Source organism: Haliotis rufescens, unplaced genomic scaffold, assembly GCF_023055435.1.
Source record: "Haliotis rufescens isolate VD_foot unplaced genomic scaffold, xgHalRufe1.0.p SCAF_19, whole genome shotgun sequence".
NCBI classification, from domain to species: Eukaryota; Metazoa; Mollusca; class Gastropoda; order Lepetellida; family Haliotidae; genus Haliotis; species Haliotis rufescens.
The window spans coordinates 15,948,442-15,962,177 of NW_025963879.1; the positions used below are offsets into that span (position 1 = coordinate 15,948,442).

Sequence of the window (13,736 nt, forward strand, 5' to 3'; positions counted from 1 at the left end):
CAGACGAGTGGGTTATTGTTCCTTTGTGTGGATATTTACGGATACATTCCTCGAACAAGGAAGCTGCCTAAAATTTATACACATAAATTTGGTAGGTTGTAATTATGATATTTGCATTTTGTTTTCCTTCATTTGAACCGATTCGTTCTTGTTTCTCTACGTCTGTGTTTTCACAGGTCCTTTTCCTTTGTAAGCGTGTATATATTACCGTCAATTTGTAAAATGTGATTCTCTCAGCCAATTTATAAAATGTGTAAATATTTCAGTCATTTTGACTAAAAAATCTGCCCAGATTGATTAAGACGATCAAAAGGGCCTACAAACATCACAACAGATTATTATGTAGGATTAGAAGCCAAACAACATAGAAATATACTTTTCAACGTAACATTTTCAGTCTCTTGGTGATGACATTAAACATCAAAATGTTTGGAATTCGTTATCATAATAATACAGATGGAAATGTTTTTCAGTCACTTTGTAAAATAACTGAATATTTAGACGTTTAATACATTTGTTACTCATTTGACAGTAAAAAAAATATACACACTTTAAAAAAAAGCAATGCTCAGGTGAAATATTTACTTTGTGATGCAGGTGAAAATAGTGTAAACGAAAATCGCAAAATTACCAAGCAAGTGACTTATCAAAACTTCATCACCATTACCGATACTACCCACAAAGATACCTACATTTCCTTATTATCTCGAAAACTGTATTTCAATTTGTTGATCAATGTGACCATACGCCCTTATTACTACCCATAAAAGTGAATAATGTGCTTACGAATGGCGCAGCAGAGGTCGCGAACTAGTCTAGATTTCTGCTATACATCCGGGTACTCACTGGGAAAAAACAATAACAAAGGCAACAACCAGTCCCGGGGAATTGCGTTAGATCAGTGCCCCTTTAAATGAATGAGTGAGTTTGGTTTAACGCAGCTTTGAACAGTATGTCACTTGTATCATGTCGTATAAGCTTCATGTGTGAGGGCTGTAGGTCTTAGTCGTTTGCCTACGAGCACGGATATGGTGCTGAAAACTTAGCAACATAATCAGGGATTCGAACCCCGAATGTTTGGCACGTGTAGGCTCAGACGAATGGGCCATCCGTGCCACCTTGATCTAAATGAGGTTGAATGGAGACGCCACAACGTAAGCTACAACGGAATATCGCGACAAACTTCAATTTACAACAAATGCTGTTCACTGACCATCGGTCATTTACAGCGGCCAGTAAACAATTGAAAAGGTCATGGGTGGTACAGCGACCAGTGCTGCAAACGCGTGGCTTCTTAATCACAACAAGATATAATTTTCCCAATCTGATTTCAATTTGCGTGGCAGATTCAACTGATTTCAATTAGTGTCCGTGGTATATAGACATGAACAGTCTGAGAGCCACACAGTTCGGCAATTTTACGTTGTGGCTTCCGGTTACAGGTACGTATCACGAATACTTTGATGACAATAGCCTCCTAAATAATGGTTTAGTAGAGTGTTGTTTCACACTTTTAGCATATATTCGTACATGTAAATGCATGTTCGCTAGAGCCACATCACCCGTTACTAATCTCTTTTGAATTTGACGAAATCCTTCTCAATTAGCTCTAAATCTTCTCTGGCAATGTCAGTTATTATTTCTTGAAAATCATCTGTAAATGTTCATAAATACCAGTATTTCTATCTCCTTGATTGAATCTTCATTGATGGAAGTTGAGGGACGTCGAGATCTAGGGTCATCATCAAGGCTTGTTCTCCCACTCTTAAACATAGCTGCCCAACGTTTAAAAGTGGAATAGCTTGGACACTTATCCCCACACACTCGTGACACGCGGTCATGAATTTCAGGGGGAGCACCTCTCTCCAAAGTACAAAACTTGATGACTGCTCGGTACTCATTCTTTTCCAAGTGTGTGTCCATTTGGACCCCTATCACGTACAACTGGCTGTAACTAATACACAAACGGCATCAACAGACCAAATACACCTGCAACGAACTACTCAAACAATGTACTACATTGACGTGGTCACTCTGTTATGGCCCACAGTAGGAAGTTAGTTAGTTGACCAGCCCTCGTATACTAGTATTCATACACACAGTAAACAGTAAACCGCAAGGCCAGTTTTGGCCGAGGACACTCCAAATACTATTATGCAAAGGATAATATTTAAGAATTTTGTTTTTAACTTTGTGTGAGTTCACTGGAGTATGACCCTTCATAGATTTAGGGCCAAACTGTATGAACGTCGGAGCTTGCTTTTTATATTTCTATTTTAGCCTCGAAGAATGTAGTACTAGATTTTTAATAAAAATTAAAGTGGTACCTGTGACTTCATGTTTACACTGACAGCCATACAACAACCAGCTGTTTGGATTGGCGGTTTACTCAATCTGCCCGTTGAAACGTCCAGCTTCATAGAACCACAACGAAGAGCGGCGAGAACAGATCTTTCGAAATGTGGTAGGTTCACATTATATTCTGTACAGAGATCTGATTTATAAGTAACATAAGTTCTAAGTTCGGGCAATGACTGAATTCCTGGCCTCCACCTGGTTTTATCAAGACAAATAAAGTTAGATAAAATTATACTATTCAGCAACCAGGTTGGAGATTTATCATTTGAACACAAAAGGTCACACAAGTCAATGTTTTCACAAACATATGACTTTACTGTCCTAGGATTTTCCGTGAGTTTTCGACCATCTATGGATCCTGTGTGTTAACCTATTTTATCATCCAAAACTGGCTCCCACAGGAGATATCGCTTGGATGAGATCAAGCGATATCTACACTGTAGATATCGCTGCAATGAAATTACATCACAATGCTTTGCAGACCATTGTGACGTCACTGGTTACCATGACGTCACAATCAAATGACACCACTAATGGCTCTGCTACTGAAGCTGTTTGCAGTAATTTTTACACTGAAGCAGTGCTAATTACTGTCTACAAATTGAAAAAGTTGAAAGAATGATGTTGGATGATAAATAAAATCTCCCCCTCGTGTCTTTTGATATCAAATATATCAACACTCGTTGATAAAAGTGGCATAAATCCTCGGCAAGCCTCGGAATTTTTCCACTTTTATCAACTCGTGTTGATATATTTGATATCAAAAGACACTCGGGTGAGATTCTCTATGTCTGTCAGGCGTTCGAGCCTACACCACAGTCTAGCTGATTCAACATATTATTTAAGTTATGGGTCCAACCAGCCCACCATATCCCCTCTTGCGACAATGTTTGGCGTGTTCCTCGAGACACCCGTAAAGATCTGAAAGCTATACTCTGAAAAGTACATACATCCGGGTATTTCACACACCACACAAACCAGAATAATGTGCTGGGACTGGTTGAACAAACTTTTCATATAATCGTGAGAACATATTGTAATACATGTCACCACAAGAGTAAAGGTGTGTTTATTAGCCAAAGGGACGTGACGCTGATTTGACAAGTTCTTTTACTGCATACATCATATCACAGTTAGCATGAAGCCAGAGTCCAAGATACCTGTAAGTCTCTTAATACTCTAAATTTATGTCACCACAATTAAAAATCCTGTTCCACTGTGAAATGAGTTTCTGCCTGGAATGCACATCTTTGGTCTCACTCCATTTACGCACCCAACGGTGTAGGATAGCCAGCATAAGATGTAGACTGTCAGGGACTAGAAGAACTATGTCGTCAGAATAAAGTAACATGCTCAAGTTATCAATCTGTGTACCGACGTTGCATTCCTTGATCTCTTCAGCGAGATCATTAATGTACAACGCAAAGAGAGTAGGCGATAACACACAGCCTTGTTAGACACCAGAATGCACATGAAACGCATCGGTTTCAAACTGATTCACTTGCACAGCGCATACCGAACATCATTCATAGATCTCACTGCTTGTTATATGGTGCCTGATAACCATAGACTGGGAGTTTAAACCATAACATGTCTCTGTTGATAGTCAAATGCCTCTCGACCCGTGAAGATTCCGGTTTAGAATAGGTCTTCAGCAACCCATACTTGCCGTAAAAGGCGACTGTGCTTGTCGTAAAAGGCGACTAACTGGATCGGGGGGTCAGGCTCGCCGACTTGGTTGATACATGTCATCGATCCCAATTGCGTGGTCCAGACTCGATTATTAACAGACCGCCGTCATATAGCTGGAATATTGCTGAGAGTGGCGTTAAACAACAAACAAACAAATGCCTTTCGGAAATCTAATTAACAAGTGAAGGCAGAGTTCTTTTTGTTCTTTCTGTTATTTTTAATATTATGTATACTGTATACATGGTTAAAACAGGAGCGAACCATATTGTTCGTCCACTGTGTTCTAGGTACCTACAAAGTCTTTGCTTGATCATGCCAGCATATTCTGTGGAGGAGATACACGGGATGGTGATAGTGACTGTAATTCATGGGGTGCGCCGTCTTTGCCCTGTTTCAGTATGGGTCTAATCGTTCCCGTTCCAGATACTTGGTATACTTCCAGTCTCCAAACTATCAGAAATCGGCCTGTAGAGTAGGTCTATACATACAGTATTTTTAAGAACAATACTTCGTAATTTGTCAGGTCCTGCAGGCTTTGCAACCCACAGGCTGATATGGCTTGTCAATGCATTTTGAATGGGCGATCGAGATCAGCCCGGGTGTTAAGAAATTGGAGTTACATCCTTTTGTGCGTCATCTGAATGGCCAGCTCTCAGACAATGTCTTCTTGACAAGGTGAAAAAGTATTGCATTAACTTGCAATTAGAATTATGGAGCTATAATGCTTCTATAACTAAACGGAAGCCCGATTTAAATGCGAGGACGACACGGAAGGTTTGTAAACATGAAAAACAAGAACACGGTACTAAACCCGTCAGCGACACGAAGCTATTCAGAAAAAAATTGGCTTCAGTCGGCGAGATGTGCACACCCGGAATCCATGGATGTTTTATAAATGCGTACATTTTTAAATTTGATGTTATGGTATAAACGGGTAATCACATGGCAGCTTTTATATCATTTTTTTTTGTTTTTTGTTTTTGTTTTGCTTTCATATCATACCCCGTATCAACGGGCCGATATGGGGTCTGGTGATGGAAAGGAGCATGAAACTCCCAAATTATGACCTCCAAGTAAAAGATTTGTCCTTGCATGTTTTAGTAACAATGATGCCAAAACTATAATGTATTTCTCTGATATAGTGGGACTCGACCTTTGATTCTCCTTGTATACGTCGCCTTACTCCTCTTGTTCGAGCTGAAATGGAGCAACTGCAGTGGTAAGTAGTAAGTGAGTGAGTATGGCTTTACGCCGCTTTTAGCAATATTCTTTAACCACTAGGCTACCCGACCGCCCTGCAGTTTCCGCCCGTATTGGTCACTCAGGAGACCTGGTTGTTCTTGCTCTTTAGGTGTTTCAAATGTAGATTCTATACCTGTAAATTTCATTCCGATTTCGAAACAATTACAGGCTTCTATGCCAATGTATAAAACGTGGTAACACAGTATTTCGAGGCGTTTATTAACTTACCTTTGCATGTGTTTATGACGGTTGCCACCGGTGGAGCAGGATACGCTTACCTTTTCGCTAACGCCTGGTGTCATCACTTTTTTCTCATCACACTAATACATGCTCATGATATAGTGTCGGAATCGTACAATCAGAACAGAAAAGATTTTTATTTACACTCTTGCCGGGATACTCGGCATTTGAAGTAAACAGAATAATTTACATAAGATGGCGGGGTGGTTTAAATGGAAGATTTTACAGTTTTCATACATTCGTCACCACTCGCCCCTTTCCGTAACCTGCAAGAAGACTCGTCCCCCTATCGATGACTGTTATGTGCGAAAATACGACAAACCAATCAGAATGCGCGTATGATTTCAAGTACTTCGTCAAAGAATCCCTCAGAAATAATTTTTTGATTTTACATATGTCTTGCATCTAAAAATATAACCAAGACACAGTTAAGTGTTTTCAATCATACTGTATAATTCCGCACTTCCCGATGTGCTTTAAATTGCATCTGAAATATATATAATATATGGTGAAATATATGTGCACAATTACGCAACGAGTTGACAATTGTTTTAGGTATGCCCGTTTGCGCTAAGACGGAACCCGGTCGCAAAAATGGCCACGAGAGGGGCACGAGTCGCTATTCGGCTTGTCCCGGAATAACACGAGTTGGTCACGAATGAGTTTTCATAATGACATTACAGATTTCTCATGAATATGGAAAAGGTTTTTGTCGCTTTTAATTAAGTACAATCATTACCTAAAATTATTACCCACTGGTGTTTGAATCCATACCGTTGGTGGACTAAGGTATGCAGGATGTTAAATGACATGAGAGAATTTTCATTTTCCCAAGCTCAAAACAATGTGAATAATAGTTTTATCGGTCAATTTGAGGGTGAGTGAGTGAGCTTTACAAACAAAAACCAATGACACCGCGTCGTATTTACCCTGACAAATCGTTATCGAATAAATAAACCCTTTTCATGTTCAATAGAAAGCTCTGTATTAAGCAGAGCATATCATGAGCATAGGTTTATGAATCTCTATCAAATATATATTTTGTAAGATGCGAATAGGTGGTCAGGTTCGGTGACTTTGTTAATCCCAATTGGATCGTTGCTCAATCAATCAATGCTCATATCAATCACTGAATTGCTGGTCCAGATTCGATTCATAAAATTTTCACCGCCATTTGGCCTTTTGCGCCCAATGGAATCTGTTTCGGCGGATAATCAAGACTGTTTATTCACTGTTCGCGTTTTATATTATCAACATACCGTCGTCATATAGCTGGAACATCGCTGAGTGAGACGTTTAACAACAAACAATCCAAATCACGTGTTAACCCTCCGACAGGAAGACATGCATCGTACTTTACCAATTGTCTTTCTTGCAGCCCAGTGTACTGAGCAGTGGGAGAAAATCCTTGAGATTGACCGAGGTGGAAATACGGTGTATGGAAGTAAGGTCAAGATGCGGAAGGCGGTATCAACAGGCAAGCGCATCAAATACTTCTCGGACGATATTGACACTGGGTTCGGCGCCGAGTCAGATGATTGCCTGCTGGTTGGTCCCCTGCAAATCGCTTGCCAACTGGTCGGCGGGGTATTTAGAGCCTCGTGGGACCAATTCGATACTGTTGCCAAATGGGAGGCTTTTCATCTGTCAACAAGTGGCCACAACTTCAGACTGAAGGAAAACCCTACTGCACGAATTGAGATCAGCAATCGGAGAAGAGGGACTTGGTATGTAGCCGAAAACACATGTGATGGACCCTCAGGTGAGGCAGTATATTCTGCCTATGGCAATGGGACGGTCATATCAGGCAGTTGGGGAAATTTGGTTCAGGCTGCCTTATCTGGTGCAAGTCTTCGAGTAGTCGATTCATCGCTGGGCCAAGTTGACCGGCGTGTTTACATTAATAACTTGGAGGTTGGGGAAAGTGGGTCTTTGGAAAGTACAGCTCTTTCGGGTCAAAGCTTGTGGAGACTAAATCAGACACGAATCAGGGCCTTCTACGAGTTTAGCTTGGATCCTAGCTGGTTATTTGAGACCTTCAGCGCTAATGGCAGCAGAGGACGTCACGAATGGTTCTTAAAGGACCACATTTCTGCAGGTATCACTTTGGACACCGTTGAGCTGGCGTGGTATGCCGATACGTGCTGGACTGAGGTCTACTCTCATGATTCGAGTGGTTCGCAAGTAAATGGTTCCCTCGCTGAACTCGTGCAGGCCATTGAAGACGGCCACCGAGTTAAAGTCATGTTCGAAAATATGTTCATGGAGGTCGATAACTGTCGAGTCATTGACGGCCATGTGTCCGCTCAGCTGGTGTCCCGAGTTAGCAAGAGTGACATCTCTTCAATAGAGGCAAACACATCCTGGGAATTCGTAATCCTCAACACCAAAGGAACAGTGAAGACCTACACTCTCTTGGTTTCCGACAGCTCAACACCCGCTCCGGGCTTCTCAAACGTGACCTTAGCCATTACATGGTACGTGGACACGAGGACCTGGGTACCGCTAATGGCTACTGACGCGTCCGGTAATATCACCTCAGGCTCCAAGACCATGATCAGAGATGCTGTCACCAGTGGGGCTGATCTGAGGGTGGGCATCAAGGTTCCAATGGACACGGTGCCAGGACAACAGTTTCTAAAAGTTGACAACGTGAGATTATACAGTTCTGATGACACGTCGGGGCAGTCTGTGCGGGCTTTGAATGAGGTTTATCTAGGGAGCAGTGAAGTGGAACTGGACGCAATCCCCTTCTGGTCATTTCGCATTATGGCTACAACAGGAACTGTGTCGACGCTCGGTGCCACTGTTGGGAGATTACAAGAAGCCAGGAATAGTCAGTTTGGTCCATCTGAAATGGTCTGGTTTGGGTCCTACTAGATACACTATGGCACCCCTCTATATTTATATTTTAAAGGGATGTTCAATTTGATTTCATTAACTAAAACACACTTTGTGTAGTCACTCTAAATGAAACAGTCCTTTTTTAAAGACAGAGTCAAAGTCATGCTGTATGTTCTGCTGATACTGAAATGGAATCCTTCATGAACTTTAAAGAGCAACGTGTACTTCATATACATTATTCACTTTCAGTTGTAAGAATCTCAATATGTAATATTTACGGTCATCATATCTGGACATTTTGTAACATGTCACTCTGGAAGATATGCGAAATCTGGAATAAAAATCACTGAATTTTCATCAAGTTTGATTCTGTTATTATCTGTTGTAGTTTGGTGCTTGTTTGCTGTTTAACGCCGCACTCGGCAATATTCAAGCTAAATGTCAGAGGTCTGTAAATAATCGAGTCTGGACCAGACAATCCAGTGATTGACATCATGATCATCAATCCACGCAATTGGGATACGATGACATGCATCAACCACGTCAGCGAGCTTGACCACCCGATCCCGTTAGTCGCCTTTTACGACAAGCATAGTCGTCTTTTACGGCGAGCATGGGTTGCTGAAGACCTATTCTACCCCGGATCTTCACGGGTCTTATCTGTTGTAAGAATCATGGGTTGAAAGGGGGCACGGATGATCGATGGCGGTGCGATTTGCTGGCTGCTAATTAAGGCGTGTCAGATGATCATGGGTTCGAATACCAGATTCGCCTTGAATTGATCCTTGGTTTGTCAGCACCTTAAGCGTGCTAGTTTAAAATCTGAGGACAAATATATATTTAAAACATTTTCGGGACAGTTTATTGTTTTGCCAAATTGTCACCCCCTTCTCCATGCACACACGACACACTGACAAACTGTCGACAAATAAGCTGATGATCTGTCAGCATAATCCTAATATATATCCATCATGTGGACAGTCTGTGTTTGTTTTGAAAACAACCCAGATTGGGAGTCTTGTTGTCGAATGTAGATGTCCCTGTCTAGCTGGCAATGTTTTGTTTGATTGTTGTTTTACGCCGCACTCAGCAATATTACAGCTATATGACGGGGGTCTAAATTCTCGAGTCTGGACCAGACAATCTAGTGATTGACATCATGAGCATCGGTCCACGCAATTGAGATACGATGACGTATCAACCATGCGAGCCTGACCGCCCGATCCCGTTAGTCGCCTCTTACGACAAGCATTCTACCCCGGATCTTCACGGGTCAGGGGGCAATGTAGACAACATTCATACCATGCGACTTTTATAGTCAGGAGCTGACTTTTATCGGTGTAGATTTGTAATGCTCTCTGTGTATTTCGATCGGGTCAGCTGTATATTTGACCTGACCAGTACACTCAGTGCTGCTAGCTTGTGTACATTCGCCTGTTTAGTAGTACTGACGTTGTGTGAGTCCTATTGTTAATTGCTTGCTTAAGGTGTCCTCCCATTAGTTAGACGTCCCAATAGTTAGACAGCTTATAACAAAACTGTAAACGGTTGAGTGCACACTACTCCTTATGCTTGTTACCTCAGACTTTAAAATGGAATAGTCCAGATAAGATCTGACAAACAAAGCAAAGCAGCTTTAAATAGATACTTTAATATTATACTTAACATTTAATGACACTTTACATTTGGTACATTTTATACAGTTTGTAACACCACTTTGTGACAGTTTTTGGTAATGTACATTTTACATTTAATAACTTTTACAGTTCATTTATCCCAGACGAAGCAAGTGTCCACAAGCATCTAAATACTCAATAGCAGACTTGTCACCCTGCTGTAGCTGATCTTTGAGGCGTACCAGGCGGTTCTCTGTCTCTCTGTAGATTCTCTTGCTGCAGCGCGGTGCTGCACCAAAGTTCAATTGCATCACCTTAGTCCTTTCACTGAACTCTACTTTCTGGATGACTTCAATGAATCTGTAGATGTTAGGGTGAAGATGTGGCAGTAGGTAGTTCAGTCGGCTGTGGAATCCATCAAGGTTGTTGTTGGTTCTGGGTCCATCAGTTTCGAACTGTTTCCACATGTGAATCGGGAATCTGGCGTCATCATCCGCCCAGGTTCTCACAATGTAGTCGTTTAAGTCCACAGCTCTAGGCACATCTGGTGTCGACTCCATAGCTTTGTGCCGACTCCATAGCTTGAACCCACGCATCCTGAACAAAGGGAATGGGCAGCAGAGCTAGCCCAGCTGCTCGTCGAATCTACTTGGTCACATGGGGGTCCTCCTTATACATGACTGCAAGTCCAAGATTTTGAGTCTTTCTCCAAATAGCCTTGGTGAAATGTAAAAAACATCCCTTGATCACTGTTGCGGAAACTCTGTCTCGGTCGCGCTGACAACGGCTTGTTCAAAGTCGACCTGTATCTTGCTAGTTGCTAGGTGACAGAGGTCTGTTGAGTCGCTCTTGAACTTCTGTCTTCAGTTGTCGAAAAAGCCGGCCTCCTCGTAAAATGCCTGCATCTGTGTGATGTCTTCTCGCGCTCATATCCATCTAATATCAACTGCTTACTTCCACGCCGAGAGGTGATGTACTCTACTTTGCTTAAACCAGCCATATCGATACTGATAATGATACGTACGTACCCCAAGATCATTTTTATTTGTTTGATGAGTAGATAATCTAAACTCAACTCCTTCAACTGATCATACAGTAAGACAATTAAGCTACTCCATAGTTTACATAGTTAATCTCATGCCTATTGAACCTGTGCTGAGAGTGTCCCTCCTCTACTACCCTCACTTTGAAGTCGAATAAAATTCAAAACACATCACCTTCACTTCACAGTTTTGAATAAGGTGGGAAATTCCCTGTTCTGTGATATCATCAACTGGCATTTTAGGCCAAGCAAAAGTTCTGAAAATGATCTCTGAAAATTAGGTACATCGTAAATGTCGCCTTTTTTGACACATTACTAAATCACCACTCACGGCGTTATTTACAGCATGTTTTGAAATCTAAATTTCGGATATTTACTCGGAGAAATGAATTCCAAAAATAGCATATTAGTGATCACGGGTATCTGTCTTTTTATGAAATCACCAATGATCATTCCAAACCGTCTCCGATAACCCTAGAATCGTTTAGATCTAGAATGTTTTGGAAAATACGCAAACACGAACGCCGAAATGAACATTCCGCCATATTGGATAGTGTTTACAAAATCACGTTTCAGGTACACCGGTTATGAGACGCCTGTAACATCACGTATATTTCAAACTTAGCTGCGATACATACATCCTTGAATTCCTCATACATTTTACAATCAAATGACCAATGGTTTTTGTTGTCACCAATACAAAGTAGCTAGACGAAATCACGCAAAATAAGTTAGGTGTGAAAACGAACGCTGTGCTCGAAAAAATGGACTTGTTTGAAATGTAAACAAAGCAAAATACAGACTTTACACATTGTAGCATTTTCTCCTATTTTTGAGATATCCATTCGTCTATTCGTTCAAGATATTGGCTCAACATTTTCAGAATAAGTATGGGAAGATAATCGTAGGAAAAATTGAGGAATTAAAATAGATACATTGCAATGATTTGATATATTCAACAGAAATTGTCAAAGTTACCGTTCTGAGTGACGCCATGACTGACGCAAAATCACGCACAACGACAACGGTATTTATCGGAATTTCTGACTATTTCCGTTTGTTTCAATTAAGAATTGACCTTCACTTTGTGTGAGTTCATTGGAGTATGAACCTGCATAGAGTGAGGTCCAAACTGTATGAACGTCGGAGCTTGGCCGACACGATAAACGTGACGGGAGGATTTCCGAAGTTGTTAATGAACCTGAAGCGTTTACATGTGTTAGTCATCATTGATCAACTGACCGATTATTGAAAGGTGATTAAAGATGCGTCAAACAGACACCAAGGTAAATTCGTAGATTGCTGGAGACGGTCACTGTCAGCCTAGACACAGATCGAGTCGATACTGACGATAGTTTGGATGTGCATTTTTTCGTTTGTTCATTAGGATGGGCCGTAGCGAGGAAATTCGTGAACAATCATGCAGTCAAGCTCTCTTACGTTTCTCAATTTATACTGAAATGCTGAGACCAAGATTAAAGGTTCTAAATGATCAGAAATAATGCTTGTATGTATGTTTTCGTGCTAGGGAATTCCCAGGGGTTTCCCCAGGAATGTGGAAGTAGTCCGTCAGTGTTTACGTCATTTCAAGAACACGGTCTCGTGAAAAACGTATGAACGTCAAATTGTGACGATCATACACTTATGAACGTCAATTTCGCGGTCATGTGACCGACCTCTCGTCTAATGGAAAAGCCGTATATCGTGTAAACTTCAAATTAAAAAATTATTGAACATTATAACAACTAATAACAGTACATAGATTGTCAGAATGTTTCTGATTACGTCACATTCATGTACATACGATCCCTGAATCAACGAACGTCCCCTCGTAAAATCCCGCGTACTGTTTTGCAAAAGTCGGTCACAGGTAGTGATGTCAACATTGTTGTACATAGATCTATTTGGTAATTTCTTTGAGGTGAAGGTCCTTGAATGAGAGTGCACATGATCATTGTATCATGTTGTTTACAGTTTCAGTCATGATGTACATTTTGCATATCGTTTATGCATTTTTTCACACAATTAATTTCACTTTGGATATTTGTCAATGTTCAACATGATACCATACGTAAATATAGGCCACAACATGTATGAACGAACCTTTGATAATTTACTGTTATAGTGTCGAAAACGTTATTTCTTTCCTTTGGACAAGTGTTACAAGATGAAGTGTAAATGTAACTGCAGCATGTACGTATGTATTTCTTGGGATGTATAATAGTCAATATTATAAGTTCATATAACCAATGTCCATGAATACATATTATTTTATAACTAAAACTGAATATATTACTTTAACAAAATGGATAATATTTTTCGGTAAAATATATATATGTACACATTTCTGAAAGAATTGTCTTGGTCTTGGAATTGTGTTTTATGTCGTTTGACACACAGAACAGTGATATCTAACGATTCGCCAGGTGCGCGCGTTAGTCACAAACAATTTACGAATTATTCCTCTCGTTTTGCATTATATAATCAATTGGTTCATTCTTTTTTCAATATTGTGATCACAGGATAGTAAACTGTTTATTTTATTTTTCCAGAAATTGTATAAAAATAAAACCCATGCCAGGTACCCCGTTGGTTCAAACGTATACGATTATCCTGATAATTCTATACCAATAGAGCTTTCTTCGCATCTTTTATTGTATAAGAAATATTAACATAATAATGAACAAATATATGTCCAATAT

General features: G+C 40.5%; 1 protein-coding gene across 1 annotated transcript; it reads left to right on the plus strand.

Annotated features, from left to right (window-relative positions):
* The first annotated feature begins 1,404 nt into the window (after positions 1-1,404).
* On the plus strand, positions 1,405-8,727 carry LOC124137608. Its single transcript, XM_046503991.2, has 4 exons — positions 1,405-1,442; positions 2,354-2,464; positions 5,193-5,269; positions 6,911-8,727. The coding sequence occupies exons 2-4, from the start codon at positions 2,460-2,462 to the stop codon at positions 8,410-8,412; spliced, it is 1,584 nt and encodes a 527-aa protein (XP_046359947.2). The 5' UTR covers positions 1,405-1,442; positions 2,354-2,459; the 3' UTR covers positions 8,413-8,727.
* The last annotated feature ends 5,009 nt before the right edge of the window (positions 8,728-13,736 follow it).

Bases quoted from the DNA above. Each gene is read 5' to 3' on its own strand.
- LOC124137608 (XM_046503991.2), top strand. The intron at 5,270-6,910 runs GTAAGTAGTAAG...TCTTTCTTGCAG, and splicing joins GAAATGGAGCAACTGCAGTG to CCCAGTGTACTGAGCAGTGG.